This window comes from Cavia porcellus, unplaced genomic scaffold, assembly GCF_034190915.1.
Source record: "Cavia porcellus strain 051 isolate PalLab524CR breed Dunkin Hartley unplaced genomic scaffold, mCavPor4.1 scaffold_10, whole genome shotgun sequence".
NCBI classification, from domain to species: domain Eukaryota; kingdom Metazoa; phylum Chordata; class Mammalia; order Rodentia; family Caviidae; genus Cavia; species Cavia porcellus.
This window is the reverse complement of record NW_026947493.1, coordinates 70,735,847-70,749,755: the sequence shown is the minus strand read 5'-3', so window position 1 is coordinate 70,749,755 and position 13,909 is coordinate 70,735,847. Positions and strand designations below refer to the sequence as shown.

The following is a 13,909-nucleotide window of genomic DNA, read 5'->3' as shown; positions in this document are numbered from 1 at the left end:
ATTTAATCTTCTGGGTCTTAAATAGCTTGTTAAAGTCAGACAGTTAATGCCAAATGAGGTTTCTTTACTCTTGGTTTTCGTTCTTCTGTGCTCTTTTGCAACTTTAATGCTGCCTCTTCTAATCTTTCTGCGAATGTGTATGTTCACGGCGGGTTAGGTGGCAGACAGTACATGAGGAAAGGTAAGGAACCGCAGGAAGCCAAGTGGACTTGGGGTAGGTATTCATTAGGAAAGTAAAACCTTTTACCATCTTGTCTATTTTCATGCTATTTCTTCTCCCTCCCTACTCTTTCTCTCATATCTCTCCTATCTCTTCGTAAGTAGCTCACAAGGTTTATGTCTACAAAATTACACTTAAGGAAAATTTCTATCATGGTCACCAAATGAAAAGATAAAAAAGTCTTTCAAACAAATATGAACTCTGAAACTCAATTATGACAACAGTGGTCTGACAGATTTGGGAACATTCAGTTCTATTTCATAGGCTGAAATGACCAGCAAACCAAAGGGGTTCACATGCTCCTACCTGTGCCAACTTTAGTTCCTTCTTTACAGTATCTGTAACTGTAGCTGTTTTCTCTGGCCGACTGCAAATCTCTCCATTTTCTAAACCTTGGGATTTATATAGTTCTCATCACTACCACGATTCCAGATATCATTAAGAACTCCTCCCATACCTGGTTATTATGAAAGCATTAAGTCTCCTATCTCAGCAGTAAAATCAATAGAATTCTTGGGTAGCAGAAACAGGATACACTATGGTGGTTGTCTTATCAAACAGCAGTATCAATCTGTCCTTTTCTATTGCCAGTAGCTGTTCTAGAAGGCCCCATCTTGAAAGTTAACCATATTTGAATCAGTGACTCCTTAAATGAGATTATACATACAGATTTACTCATATATACAATGAATAACTACAGATAGTACATGTAATGTGTTTGCTCTTGTGATTGCTGGTCAATGAGGTTTTTATGAAGGTATGGCTTTTTCCTGATCACAGTATATATATATATGTGTGTGTATATATATATATAAATAAAATTTCTACAGATTAGCAATTTCGTAAGCTCCTCATTGTAACCTAGTTTGAAACTCTTTGAAGAGTTCTGAGGTATTTCCCTCCAAAACCAAAGTTAATTTCATATATGGTATATGATCTGTAAATTAGCAAAAATGTCTTTCAAATTTCATAAAAATTGATCAGTAACAGAAAAATGATACAATCATTTCATGTACATGGATAAACGCTTAGAGGCATCACTGAACTATCTTACTGTTTTATTTTCTCCAATTACCCCCTGGGTCCATTTTTAAAAATACAGGCACAGAAGAGCAGTGTGTGCTGGTAGGTTGTAGTAAATCAGAGTAAGAATGCCTACTAAGACAATCAGAATAGAATTGAAGAAGGAGGACCACACAGCAGGAGAGCTGGAGCTTATTTTCTGACTCCTCATTTAAGGAAAACAAATTGCTCACGAGTCGATCTTTATTAACTCCATAAAATTTCAAAACATTTATTAAGTACTAGGCATTGTGTGAGGGACTGTGGAAACAAAGACATATGAAAGGAATCTGTTCTTTTTTTTTTTTTTTATCGGTACCGGGGATGGAACTCACGACTGCCTGTTTTCAAGGCAGGGCTTATGCCGCTGAGCTAAATCCCTGGCCCCAACGAATCTGTTCTTAAAGAGTTTAATTAGTGATAGTGAACCTCTGAGAGTTTTAACAGCCTGCTGTGTCATGTATGCACGAGGTTCACTATCACTAGTGCTATGGGTTAAAAAACTGGTGGTCATCTTAACACCAGCTGACTTAAATCAGCATGGTGCTGAGTGTGGATGGCCACCTGAGGAAAGTCGCTAGCATAAAAGATATGGAAAGGAAGAGGGTGGCATTGTGGGTTCTCCTAAGTGTTGTTACTTGAAGCCATTGGACTTGGCTAGCTTCCCTGATAAGAACTTGATCAGCCATTATCATTGGAGGAGCTTGGAACCATGCTGCTGAGAATGGCTATGTTTCACTTTGGGGGAGCTCTGGTCCTCACTTTAACCATTGCTTCCTGGCTTCAGATGGGAAGATGTGTGCTGTTTAATCTCCAGGAGGTTTGTCCTGCTGGCTTCTTGATATGTACTGACTGCTATCATCAAAGGAGCTCAGGACCTCATCATAGCTGAGGATGGCTGTGGTATTTTTCAGGGGAGCTCTGGTCCTCATTTTGAGTGTCACTTCTAGGCTCATATGCAGATCCCTCAACCTACTGGCACAAATCCTTCACCCCGCTGACAACTTTCTAGCTCCCACTGCTAACCTTTGGGCTTTCCCAGTGCACATTCATGTCATGGGCTTCTAGGCCTCCAGCTGGACTCATGGGAGGCATTTAATGCCTTTTAAATCTGCTGGGCTCATGCAAGGCATTCCTGTGGGATCCAGGTCCTTGGCTGGATTTTCTAGGTCTTTAGTGTTGTGGATAGACTTCCTGCACTTTCTTGTATTTAACTGTGGGTGATTATCATAAAATAATACAAATTCTGTATCCTGTATGTCATTGTTCTCCTTGCAACTTCTGACTACAACAACTAGTTTAAAGATTCAGAACAAAGTAACAGTATCCTTAAAAATAGATTTCCTCTTCATTTAAGGAGGCTTTACTTGTTAAACTCTAAATTATGAAAGAATCATCTGAGATAAGCATTTATAAGGTTTAACATCTGACTTCTAAGATGAAACCATTTAAAATCCCATTTTCATTTTGTTATGTACATTTTATTTCTAGCCAGCAAAATGCAAAGATCATAACTCCAAATTAAAAAACAAATTAATTGGAAACTTGTCAGGTATAAACCTAAAAGGATAGCTTTCCAATTATCAAGAAACAGAATGAAAAGACCGAGTTTTGGAACTGGGCAAACCTGAGGTTAAGGTCCAACAACCACAGTTAATCACTGTGATTTTTAAGGATTTTCCTAACTCAGTCTTTTTTTTTTGAGCCTTTTTGAGATGGGATTTCACTATAGACTTCAGCGTGGCCTTGAACTAGAAGCAATTCTGCCTCAGCCTCCCGAGTGCAGACATTACAGGTGTGTACCACTATGACCCTGAATTAGTTCAATTTTTGAGCTCATCATTTTTAAGTATGAGAAAACTGTACTTATCTTTTAAGTATCTTCATAGAATACACTAAATGAAAGTCTGTATCAAAGTATATTTGCTCAGAATCACCTTCTCCTAATATTTTTCTCTCCAAAATTATGATGCTCCATCCCTTCTGACTGTATCCAAATATTACCATCACTTTTATAGCAAGCTCATAATAAATATTAAATCAGCCCCCAGACACACATTTATCAGGCACAATGCTTCAGACACAAATTGGGAAGATAACAGATCACAAATGATAAGTAGATGTATCCTATCACAAATGATAAGTAGACTAAAAATAGTCCAGACTTGCTCTAGAAACAGTACTATTATTACAAAACAAAACAAAACAGGTTCTCCCTTTACTGTTTTCTAAGAAAATTGCATATTCACCATGCATTCATTTACTCAATGCTCAGTAAACAAACATGGTAGCATGTAGAACCCCTGAAACAAACAAGCAAGGCTTAACTTCTGCCCTCTAGAAGCCAAAATCTACTACAGAAAAGCAAGTATACAACAGTAATCCTACGGGCTGGGGGTATAGCTCAGTGGCATAAATGCCTGCCTGGCAAGCACAAGGTTGTGAGTTCAATCCTTGGTACAAAACAAACCAATCAATCAATCAAATAAAACAGTAATCCTAAAATACAAGACTAAAGGTTTATGCTCTCGTTTTTCCCTCTTTAAAACAGTATGAGTTTTGAAGGTTAAGTATGTGTTTTCCTGGGTTAAGTTAATGTTTTAGAGTCTCAATCTGCTTAGCTGAAATTCAGACTGAGCACACAGAAGGCATGTGTGTATATACTTTATACTTATCACAAAAAGATAAAAGACAAGACAGTATGAAAAATCAAAAGCAGCATCATCTTTAGCTGACAGGCTGAACTATAAGGTGAGCCTCATAGTAACTACTAATTCTGGAGTTCATGCCATGTACACCTGTCTAGTGCTATACATAATTACTTAACAAATGGGCAAGATCTAGTCTCATTTAATTTCTCTGTTTTAACTGTCAAGAGCTCTGATACAAATCCCAGACAGAACCTGTCAGTAACTGTTTTTTCCCCTGCCAAATGTTGTGTACATTATCAACTTACATAAATTTTAGCTTCAGATATAGTAATTTACTTATTTATTTTAAAATTCAACTCCAATTTAAAACATTCTGTAACTCAGAGAATAAATCTTAGAAATAAGACACATAATCCGTATTTGCAAAATCTGCATATATATTGCTATTTCATTTTGTGAAGATCCCTGCGCTTTCTAAACAATTAGCCAAATGTTTTCTTTTTATTAGAAAACAAACCAACCACGCCAAAAACCCCAAACATAAAGAGCCCTGAGACAAAACAGAAAGGGTTGTCTATCTCAACTATGATCAGGAAAAGATTTTCTGGGATGGTGGTTCCCCCCGCCCCCTCCCCGAGACAGAGTATCCTTGTACAGTTCTAGCTAGCTTCAAACTTGTGATAAATCTGCGTCAGCATCCTGAACGCTGGGATCCACCATGCCTGGATCTTGGGGATGGTTTTTGAGGTTTTTAAGGTGAGATTCGAAGACTGATAAGGACAGAAGAATAGAGATAGGGAGAGAAATTGTTAATTCCAGTTCATGTAAGGCAATGGATTACAAAGAGAGAACAGTGTAGTTCTAAGCAGTAAATGCAAGCAAGCAAACAGTTTAGAAAAAAAAACAACTGCTGAATCCTAAAGGTCTCAGAAAGATTTTTGAATGCAAAAGCTACCAAAGGTTTGGTTTCAGGCAACAAAGAAGACTGGAGGCAGTCAAGGGATGTGTACTGCTAGAGCCTGTGAGCTAAGGTGACAGGAGTAAGAGAGGAAAGAAATCAGACTGAACATGTATTTGGGGGTAAATCTGACTGTACTTTGCTGATGCATTAGATAAGAAGGAAGATATGAGGTGAGAGAAAGAGTTAAAATCAAGGATAATTCTTAAAGACTTTTGGTTTGATTAACAAATGGATGGTAATTTGCCATTTATAGAGATGGGGGCCAGGTGTGGCGGTGCCATGTCTGTAATCCCAGTGCGTGAGAGGATCAGTGTGAGTTGGAGGCCAGTCTTGGCTACATAATGAGTTCAAGGCCAGACTCAACTACAAAGTGAGACCCTATCTCAAAGTACAGACTTAAATATGAGGTTCTGGAGATGAGAACAGTCCAAATACAGATACACAGAGACAAACATGCAAGTGACCTATTGACTTTGTACTGATGATTTTTTCCTCCTCACTAAAGTTGGTAATCACAAAATCAATACTTGAGATACCTCTGCATTCATGAGGACATGCACAGTAGCTGCAAAAAAACAAAAACAATTGAGTTGTCCCATAGCTCCTACATGAGGTTAAGGCAACACTCTGCCTTATTCCATTTTTTTTTTTTAATAACTGCAAACAAGTGTTCTTTGTAAGCCCTATTTAGAGCCACATATTTTCCATTTTTGTGCTTTTCATTTGTAACTTCATGTTTAAAATAGCGCCCAACTACAACACTGACACGTTGTCTAGTGTTCCTAAGAGATTTGCAAGAAGGCTGCATTGTTCCTTAATGAGAAAAAGAGGCTATCTGGAAAGCTTTGTTCAGGCATGAATTCTGGTACATTAGCTATTTTAATGTTAATTAATCATCTACACTAAAGATGGCATCTTTAAACAGAAATACACACATAACAAATCTACTGATTGGTTGGTAAAAATACTGTGACCAGAGGCTTGTACGAACCCACATATATTTTTCCTAGGCTCTAGTCAGCATTCACTAACTTAGTGGTTGCAAGAACTTTACAGAACATTACTGCTGAAAAATAGAACCAACTATATCAATCTGTTTATAAAATTTCTTCTGTGTGTAAATACTAATGTATTCTATGCTGCCAATATGGATGAAGTGTTGAGATACTGTAGACTAATGAATGGTGGCATTAGGCCATTTTTGATTAAATATATGGCAACTACAGTTTCTACAAAATACAGAATATTAATGCTAGGCATTGCAAGGAGCATATGAGTGAATGAAGGCTTTAGAGGCAGCACTGCAGCTAGGCTTTAAAAAATTGGTAGAAACTGTTAGAAGATGCTGGGCATGATGGCACATACCGGTAATCTCAGCACTCAGGAGGGTCCTTGCAAGTTCGAGTCCAGCCTGGGCTACAAAGTAAGCTCAAAGCCAGCCTCAACTGCATCATGAGATCTTGCCTTAAAAGGATAAAACACATACACGCACACCCCAAAAAGAAATTATTAGAAGAAACAGCCTTTTGAGGGAAAAAAACACACAAAAACCCCACGGAAGTCTAAACAGAATTATTTATCCTAGAAATAGCACTGGAATACAAACCCAAGGTTTAGGTCATAAAGAGTTGCTTTATCATATCACGGGAGATCTACTGAAGGGATGGGAATGTGAAAGTCGCATGATCAGGGTTGGGCTTGAAAAGATTTAGTTGACATTAGTGGGTAGAAAATCTGGCAACAGAGAGACTGAAAGCAGGCAAACCAATTAGAATATCCTTAGAACAGTCTAAGTAAAAAGTAATAAGGAGTGGCATAAAAACTGAAACAGAAGTAACAACTACAAAAAAAGTTACATACCATTAGAATAACAACCTAGGTAAAAGGATGACCCTTACAAAATTATAGCCAGAAAAAAAGGACACCTTCAACTGCAAAAAATAATGAATACGTGTGGCCTAGTGTGAAGAATAAAACAGGCTGTATAATTCAGTAATTATATTTTTGAGTGCCAAGCACTGGGCAAGGTTATCTACTACCAAACAAGAAAAAATAACTACACTATGGCAAATCTTTGTGGAAAATTCCTATACTAATATATAAGTAGTTGTTCATTAAAATGAATTATCTTTGAAACTGACCCTGATTACATGCTGAAATTCATACTCAAAACTGTTAAAGACTATCTGAGACCTATCCAATTTACTAAATCCAAAGTCAAGTGAAAAAACATCAAGTACTTGCTTGAAACCTACACTGAATTCAGGTGTCATGAAAACACATAAAACATAGTAATTTTTTTGGTACCGGGGATTGAACTCACAACCTTGTGCCAGCCAAGATAATGATTTTTTAAAATGCCAAGAATTAGGCAGGCAAGGTAGGCCATCATCAATAATCCCAGCACTCTGGGAGGCTGAGGCAGGATAATTACAAATTCAAACACAGCCCGGGCAATTTAGACTCTGTTTCAAAATAAAAAATGGCTGGGGTTATAGCTCAGTAAGACAACTCAGTTCAATTCTCAGACCCCTCCCCTCAGTTCAAGAACTGAACTACCCCAAAGAAAGCATCTTCCTCTCATAGTTTTAAAAGCGGAACATCTGCAATTCACATACTAAAAGACTTAGGCAAGATTAAGGGTAAAACCAAACTGATAAAAACTTTCAAAATATGCTTACCAAAAGACTGACATAAATGAAAATGTTAACAGCTAAATACTACCTATTTCACAAATTATTAAGAGACAAATTTTGAAAATAGGGGTTGAACAATTTGGAATGAGGTGAAAGAAAACTAAAAACAATGGAATAAAAGTGTATCTAAGCAAAACATGATGAAAAGATGGTACATCCTTTCAAAGAAATTGTAGTAGTTTATATCACTGCACGTATTTGAATAAACCAAGGACGGATTACACCTGGGATTATCCAGCACTTTGGTGGCGGAGGAACAAGGATTACTATGCAGGCCAACCTGGTCCATACAGTGAAATTTTGTCCACCCACGCCAAAGTATGTAATTTTCTAGAATATATTTCAGAATGATATATAATAAACGGATTGTAAGATTAAACATGGCTCCACTTAGACAGGAGGTTTTGTAACAGGGGTCTTATACATAGCTCTATTTCAGCAATGGACAAGGGTTACCAAGAAAGCTTGTTATAAATGCACACTCCTAAAAGCTGAGTGCAGAGGCACACACTCATAGCCCCAGCTATGCCGGAGACTCAGGCAGGAGGAAAACCATTTGAGCCCAACATTTCAAGTGTAGACTGGGCAGCCAGATCTATCTCAAATCAAAGCAAAGAGCAGATTCTCCAGACCCAAATCCAGAATTTGAACTTTTAAGATCCGTGGTAGGACTCAGAAATAAAATTCCTCTAACAAGCACACAGTGTGACTATGGCAAATAGAGACAGCAGCACTTAGAGAAATCTTGCAAATTTTTTTTTCTTGAGCCAAAGTCTTGCTATGCAGTTCAGATTGGTCTCAAACTCATCACAATCTTCCTGCTTCAGCCTCTCAAGTGCTGGGATTACAGGTATGCACCACCACCCCTGGCAAATCTTGCAATATTTCAATTTAATTAAGATCTCCAGCTTACAAATAAGACAAACCAGATGCCTGTGGTGGTAAACAGCACTTGGGCTGTTGAAGCAGGAGGACTGATGAGAGTTTGAGGCCAGTCTAGGCTACAAAGTGAATTTGGGGCCAGTCTGAATTACACAATGAGACCCTGTCTCAATCACTCAGTCACTCAATAAATACCAAGATAAGCGAAACCTGTATGGTTAAATGCTTTACTCGAGTTTAGAGCTTCCTATCCTTGCCAGGTAGATCATCTTCCTCCAAACCTGGGCCTTTGCTGATTCTGTCTCTCCCATTATCTTGCTCCCATTTCCTAGTCACTTCAAAAGCCAACTTCTATGTTTAGGCATTTTGTGCCTGTCAGGGGCCACATGGGTTGTATTGCTCATTTTCCTAATATGGATAACAGCCCCTTAGTATCTCAGGAGTTGGTTCCAGGACTCCCAAGGATACCAACATCTGCAGGTGTCCAAGTCCTTTATGTAAAGTATGTGCCGTATTTGCATATCACCTACACACATCCTTACTCTTCAAACACCTCTAGACTACTTACAATACTATGCAAATGTTATGTAAGTAGTGTTATACTGTATTGTTCAGGGCACAATAGGAAGAAAAAATCTGTATGTGGTATAGACTTTTTTTTTGTACCGGAAATAGAACTCAGGACCTTGCATTTGACAGGCAGGGGCTTGTACCTAAGCTGTATATCCCTAGCCCCTACACGAAATTTTTTTAAAAACTATTTTTGATTCCCAGTTGGTTGAACCCATGGATACAAAATTCACAAACAGGATACCTGACTATATAACCTTTTCCATAAATAGAATAAAGGACCTGTACAGGAGAAGTTGAGCCTTTACTTTTGTATCCCTTTCTCAGTGAGACTGCATAAATATTGTATTCCTTTTTACTGCCTTGTATTTGTAAGCAGCATTTTGCTTTTCTCCAAGAATATGCAGCATAGTACAAGTCACAAAACAAATACTAAATAAAAAGCAGCTTACACTTAACTCAATAAAAGTTTCTCAAACTGTGTCAGGCCTCACAGTCAAATGTGAAACTAATTTTATGGGTCACAATATTAAACAAAGATAAGTAGGAGAGCTTGGTGTGCTGTAAAACATCTTGCTTATTGCAGTTGCAGTCAAAAATTTGAAGGTCACAATTCTGTAAATGTTGATTCATGATTCAGTTAACCTCTAGTACATGTTTGACAATTGTTAAGCAAAGATGTACTTTCTCAATCAACTAAGATTCAACCACACGGCCTGCCGTCTGCACTCTTCTTCGAAGCTAATACTAGGCTTTTTAAAATTCATTTGGGATACTACTAAGCCTAATGCTTGTTTTTCATCATGTAAGTGTTCACTGTTTAGATGAGTCATCCGAATGTTACCATGCATTTCGGATGGGCTCTTGGAGCACCTGTCTCTTGCCTCCAGTTCATCTGAAATTCTAGAAGCCCCAAAGAGGGCTTTGAAAATTTCACATCCTGCCACATTCACACAAGGCTTTAGGATTAACACGTACATTTTTTTCAGGATCACTTTTTCTTTTGCCCTGGAACAAACTTCTCTATTTCCACCATAACATTACTTTCTTGATGCTCTCTATACAATTTTTAATTATGTTTCTATATTCTCTTCTAAGTTAACACCAACAAAAATTATGCCCTTTTCTAGGTTTCATCTGTGCATCTTCCTAATAGCAAGCAGAATGTAAATTCTTATACAAGCCTAAGAATACACTGTGACCTGTGACATCTCTAATGTTGTTACCAACGATACTCTCCACTTTGTACAGTAACTTTTCTATCCCTCCATGGAATTAGTTTCCCACCTTCAAACCTTAACACTATGTTCAAATCTCTATTAGGCTAATTTATGAGTTTAAAGAATAATACAGTAATTATTTATGAATCTGAGTCGAATGCTAGCCCCTACGATTAACTCAACTATTGGTGCATATCTAACACTGCCCACAAACACATCGGAGAGAACGTCTTCTAGTAAGCCTCAGCACTGGTTTACTGAATTGTACTGAAAAAAATTTTTAAAAGATGAAGAGTTTAACTCAGTGAATATAAAAAGTTTAGATGTTTCTAATTCTGCACACTCTCCATATTCTCAATTTGCTCAACTTTAAAGTACTTACAAAGATAAAGTATGAAAGGTAATAGAACCACGGGAGAATGGCAATAAAGAATTCTGGAAGCAAAACACGACTGCCAGATAAAAGGGATGTGTGCCTTCAGTGTTTCCACATGTGGTGTTAGAGACACTCTTTCATCTTTCACCGTTCTGCCCTGTCATGCGGTTTTACTCAATTTCTGGTCCTCACCACGTGTAGAGTGTACAACAGACCTCTACACTGAACTTGCTTTAGCGCTTTCTTATAGGGCCACACAAACCTCAGAAGACTATTAGGTAACCGACTCCCTCTTGCCCTGCTCCTGTTCCGGCCTCGACTGGCCACATTCAAACCAAGAGTGTGTAACCATTTCCCTTTAACAGTACTAACTAAAATGGAAGCAGGTCTAGAACGGACAGCTTTAATCCTCTTTGGGTCACCAAGTGTTTCCTCCATTGGCTATCACTGGGATAAGAGCTAGGACAGACATCTGCCTTCGAGGAGATCTCGCCACAACTTCCCAACGTCACCTAAGGTCCCACTCGGCTCCACGTGCAGCCCCGCTGGAAGGCTTTGCTACTACGGTGACCAAGGTTCCTAAGACGGCTTGACCTCTGAGTACTTTTCTGCACAGCTATCGTAGGCCCTTAACCTACTTCCTCCAAAATGGGCTTCCCGGTCCGACCTCACGCTTCCCAGGTTTTCCCAGCTTCCCGGGCGTGCGTGCACCCCACTTCGCCTCCAGTGGTCCTGGGGGAGCCCAGCGCCTCAGGTCGCGCCGACCGCATATGCACGCTCGCGGCTGGGGCCCGGCTTCCCGTGGCCAGCGGTACCCACCCGCCGGCCCGACTCACTTTGGGCTTCTCGGGCTGCTTCTTCCGGTTCTTCTTCTTCGGCTCCTCGCCCCGCACGCTCCGCAGCAGGGCCGAGTCGTCCGGGGCCGGGCCCGGCGCGGCCACCGCCTCCTCCCGCCGGCGGGGCGGGCTCCTGCGCTTCTTGCGGGCGCCGGCGCACGCCGCGGCCCAGCCGTAGCCCAGCAGTACGAGCAGCAGCAGCCCGAGAGCGCCGGCGCCCACCAGGATCACCCAGCCCGGGTACCGCCGCGGCTCCAGCCCCAGGTCGAGGCCCAGCTCTGTGCGCAGGAAGCCCAAGGCGACCGAGAGCATCTCCCGCAGCCGGGCTGAGCCCTCCTCGGCCTGCTGGGCCAGCTCCTCTTGCCAGGTCTGCGCAGCCATCTTCCCTCGCGTCAGGGGGATTCGCAGGCTGACACCCGGGCGCGGGGACGCCGCCGAAGACCTGAGCGCGGCGCCGAGGTCCGGGCCGCCTCAGGCCGAGCGCATCGCGGTCGCTGTTCGCGACGGGGCCGGGGCTCGGCCGCCGCCACCGCAGGGAGGACGGGGGTGCTCTCGGGTGCCCCCGTATCAGCCTCACGCAGCCCCTGCCGCCAGGAGAAGGGGGAGAAGGGAGGGAGTGTCTCCAGTGGCGGCCGCTAAGCGGCGTCTCGGCGCCGGCGCCTGGCCCCGCTGTCCTCCCTTGGCGGAACAATGGCGGCTGAAGCTGTGATCCGCGGCGTGCGCGGGGCTGCCGCGGGTCACGTGAGCGCGGTGGGCGTGACGTGATCACGTGGACGGAGATGTGGGCGGAGCTTGAACGTAGGCTCAGTGGGGTGTGCGGGGACCTTGGGTTCCGGCGGGTGGGGACCCGGAGCGGGCGGGGGGTTGGACTTGGTGCCAGAGGACCCGGTGGGGGAAGCGTCTCTCCGTGGCGCGGAGCTAGACGTGGCGCTCCAAGCGAGTGCTAGAGAGGGGCCCGTGGAAGGCGGCCTGGGAAAGGCACGGAACTGGGGCGCGGGGTCTAGGTTTCAGCCCCTCCCCGGTTGCTGGGGGCGGGGTCTGTCATTTATGATTTTGGGATGATGTTGGAGTACAAATGAATTTTCTCCCTGAGGTCATCGTTCACTCCGGAGTCTCGTTCCCAGAATTTCAAAGTCAGGAAGCCCGTGGGCGGCACTATTATTTTCCCACTAATTTGTAGCTTTAACAGGAGGTAATATGATGAAGCACATTAGATTGTATTTACATGTAAAACTGGTTTGCTCCTTGTGTTTTATTTTAAGCTTTTATACAACGCTGCTAAAGGTGTCTCAAAAATTCCTTTAAACAAATACATATATGCCGTGTGTTGACTAACTGTGGGAAGTAGCGTTTGTAGGAAAACAAATTGCATTTTCAGATTTTAAGTGCAAAGATGTTTGGCAGCTACCGTACATTCGTGTGATATTTAAATTTCATTTTGCTATAAGAAAATGTAAATTAAATCATAATTGGCATGTGAACAAGTGAACCAAATACAACCAAAACGTGAACCAAATGTAATGGGTATTTTGACCTACTTTTCAGCAGTGTGTAATGCAAGTGATTAATGGGTGAGAGTTTTGTAAATAATAAAAGTAAACTACTTATGCTCACTTGATGCAGACTTATAATTAAGATTGTAAGACCAGAAAGGTGTCATTAGGATCCTCGTGAACTCTAAAAGTTAACACATTTTATTCAGATTTTTGAAATAAGATTTATAACATTACATATCTATTTTGAACGAAGGGCCGTGACTTTCCTAAGTAGTTCGGTTGGCCGTCCTTCCTGGTAAGCGGCTCAAGTAAGCCGCGAGTGTGCCAGGGAGAAAACAAGTCAGACCAAGAAAGCAACCAGTCAGCCTTCCTGATAAGTGCCACAAGCTGCAGGCACACCAGGGAGAGCAAGTCAGTGTCTCCCATGAACCTAATGGCGTGTGGGATCGCAACTATGGAACATGAAGCAACTAAATGCTTGTATTGTTTGGTTGATTATGCAGGCCTGAGGCCGGAGGTCTGACATCTCTTGGGAGGTTGACAGTATGCAAATATGGGGGATTTCCTTCTATCTTGTCTTTGAAAGCCAATATTGTTTTGCTTTGTTCTGATTAATTGTTTTGCTCTATTCAGTATTCTGTTTTGATTGGCTTTATAGGGTCTTGTTTATAGTTTGATTTTGCTATATCTGACTGAATGGATAACTCTTGTGAAGGGCACAAGATATACTATGGTACCTATTATTGTTATCCCAGTATCCTGCTCTCAAGTTCTGTACCAATTTTGCTGCGTTGTCTTGATTGGCTTTGTTCCATCTTGTTTTGTTGTATTTTACTATCTTTAAAATTTAAAAAAAAATCTGAAAGAGATCTCAACTGCTGTCCAGTGAGTAAGCTCCATCGGCCATTTCTTCACAGTTTTTTTTTTTTTTTTTTTTTT

General features: G+C 41.3%; 2 protein-coding genes across 6 annotated transcripts in view; one reads left to right on the top strand and one right to left on the bottom strand.

Moving 5' to 3' along the window:
• The window catches only part of Mtdh (metadherin), a 55,110-nt gene extending 43,069 nt beyond the window's left edge, over positions 1 to 12,041 (bottom strand). For all 4 annotated transcript variants that reach the window (XM_013143986.3, XM_003479895.5, XM_013143987.3 and 1 more), the window contains exon 1: positions 11,475 to 12,041. In XM_013143986.3, coding sequence (XP_012999440.1) covers positions 11,475 to 11,855 — 381 coding nt within the window. In that variant the 5' untranslated portion in view covers positions 11,856 to 12,041. The remainder of the gene's footprint in view (positions 1 to 11,474) is intronic.
• Positions 11,705 to 13,909, top strand: part of LOC134477928 (endogenous retrovirus group K member 19 Gag polyprotein-like) — a 57,231-nt gene continuing 55,026 nt past the window's right edge. For both annotated transcript variants that reach the window (XR_010050241.1, XM_063257602.1), the window contains exon 1: positions 11,705 to 11,841. The gene's annotated coding sequence lies outside the window, so the exon portion shown is untranslated. The remainder of the gene's footprint in view (positions 11,842 to 13,909) is intronic.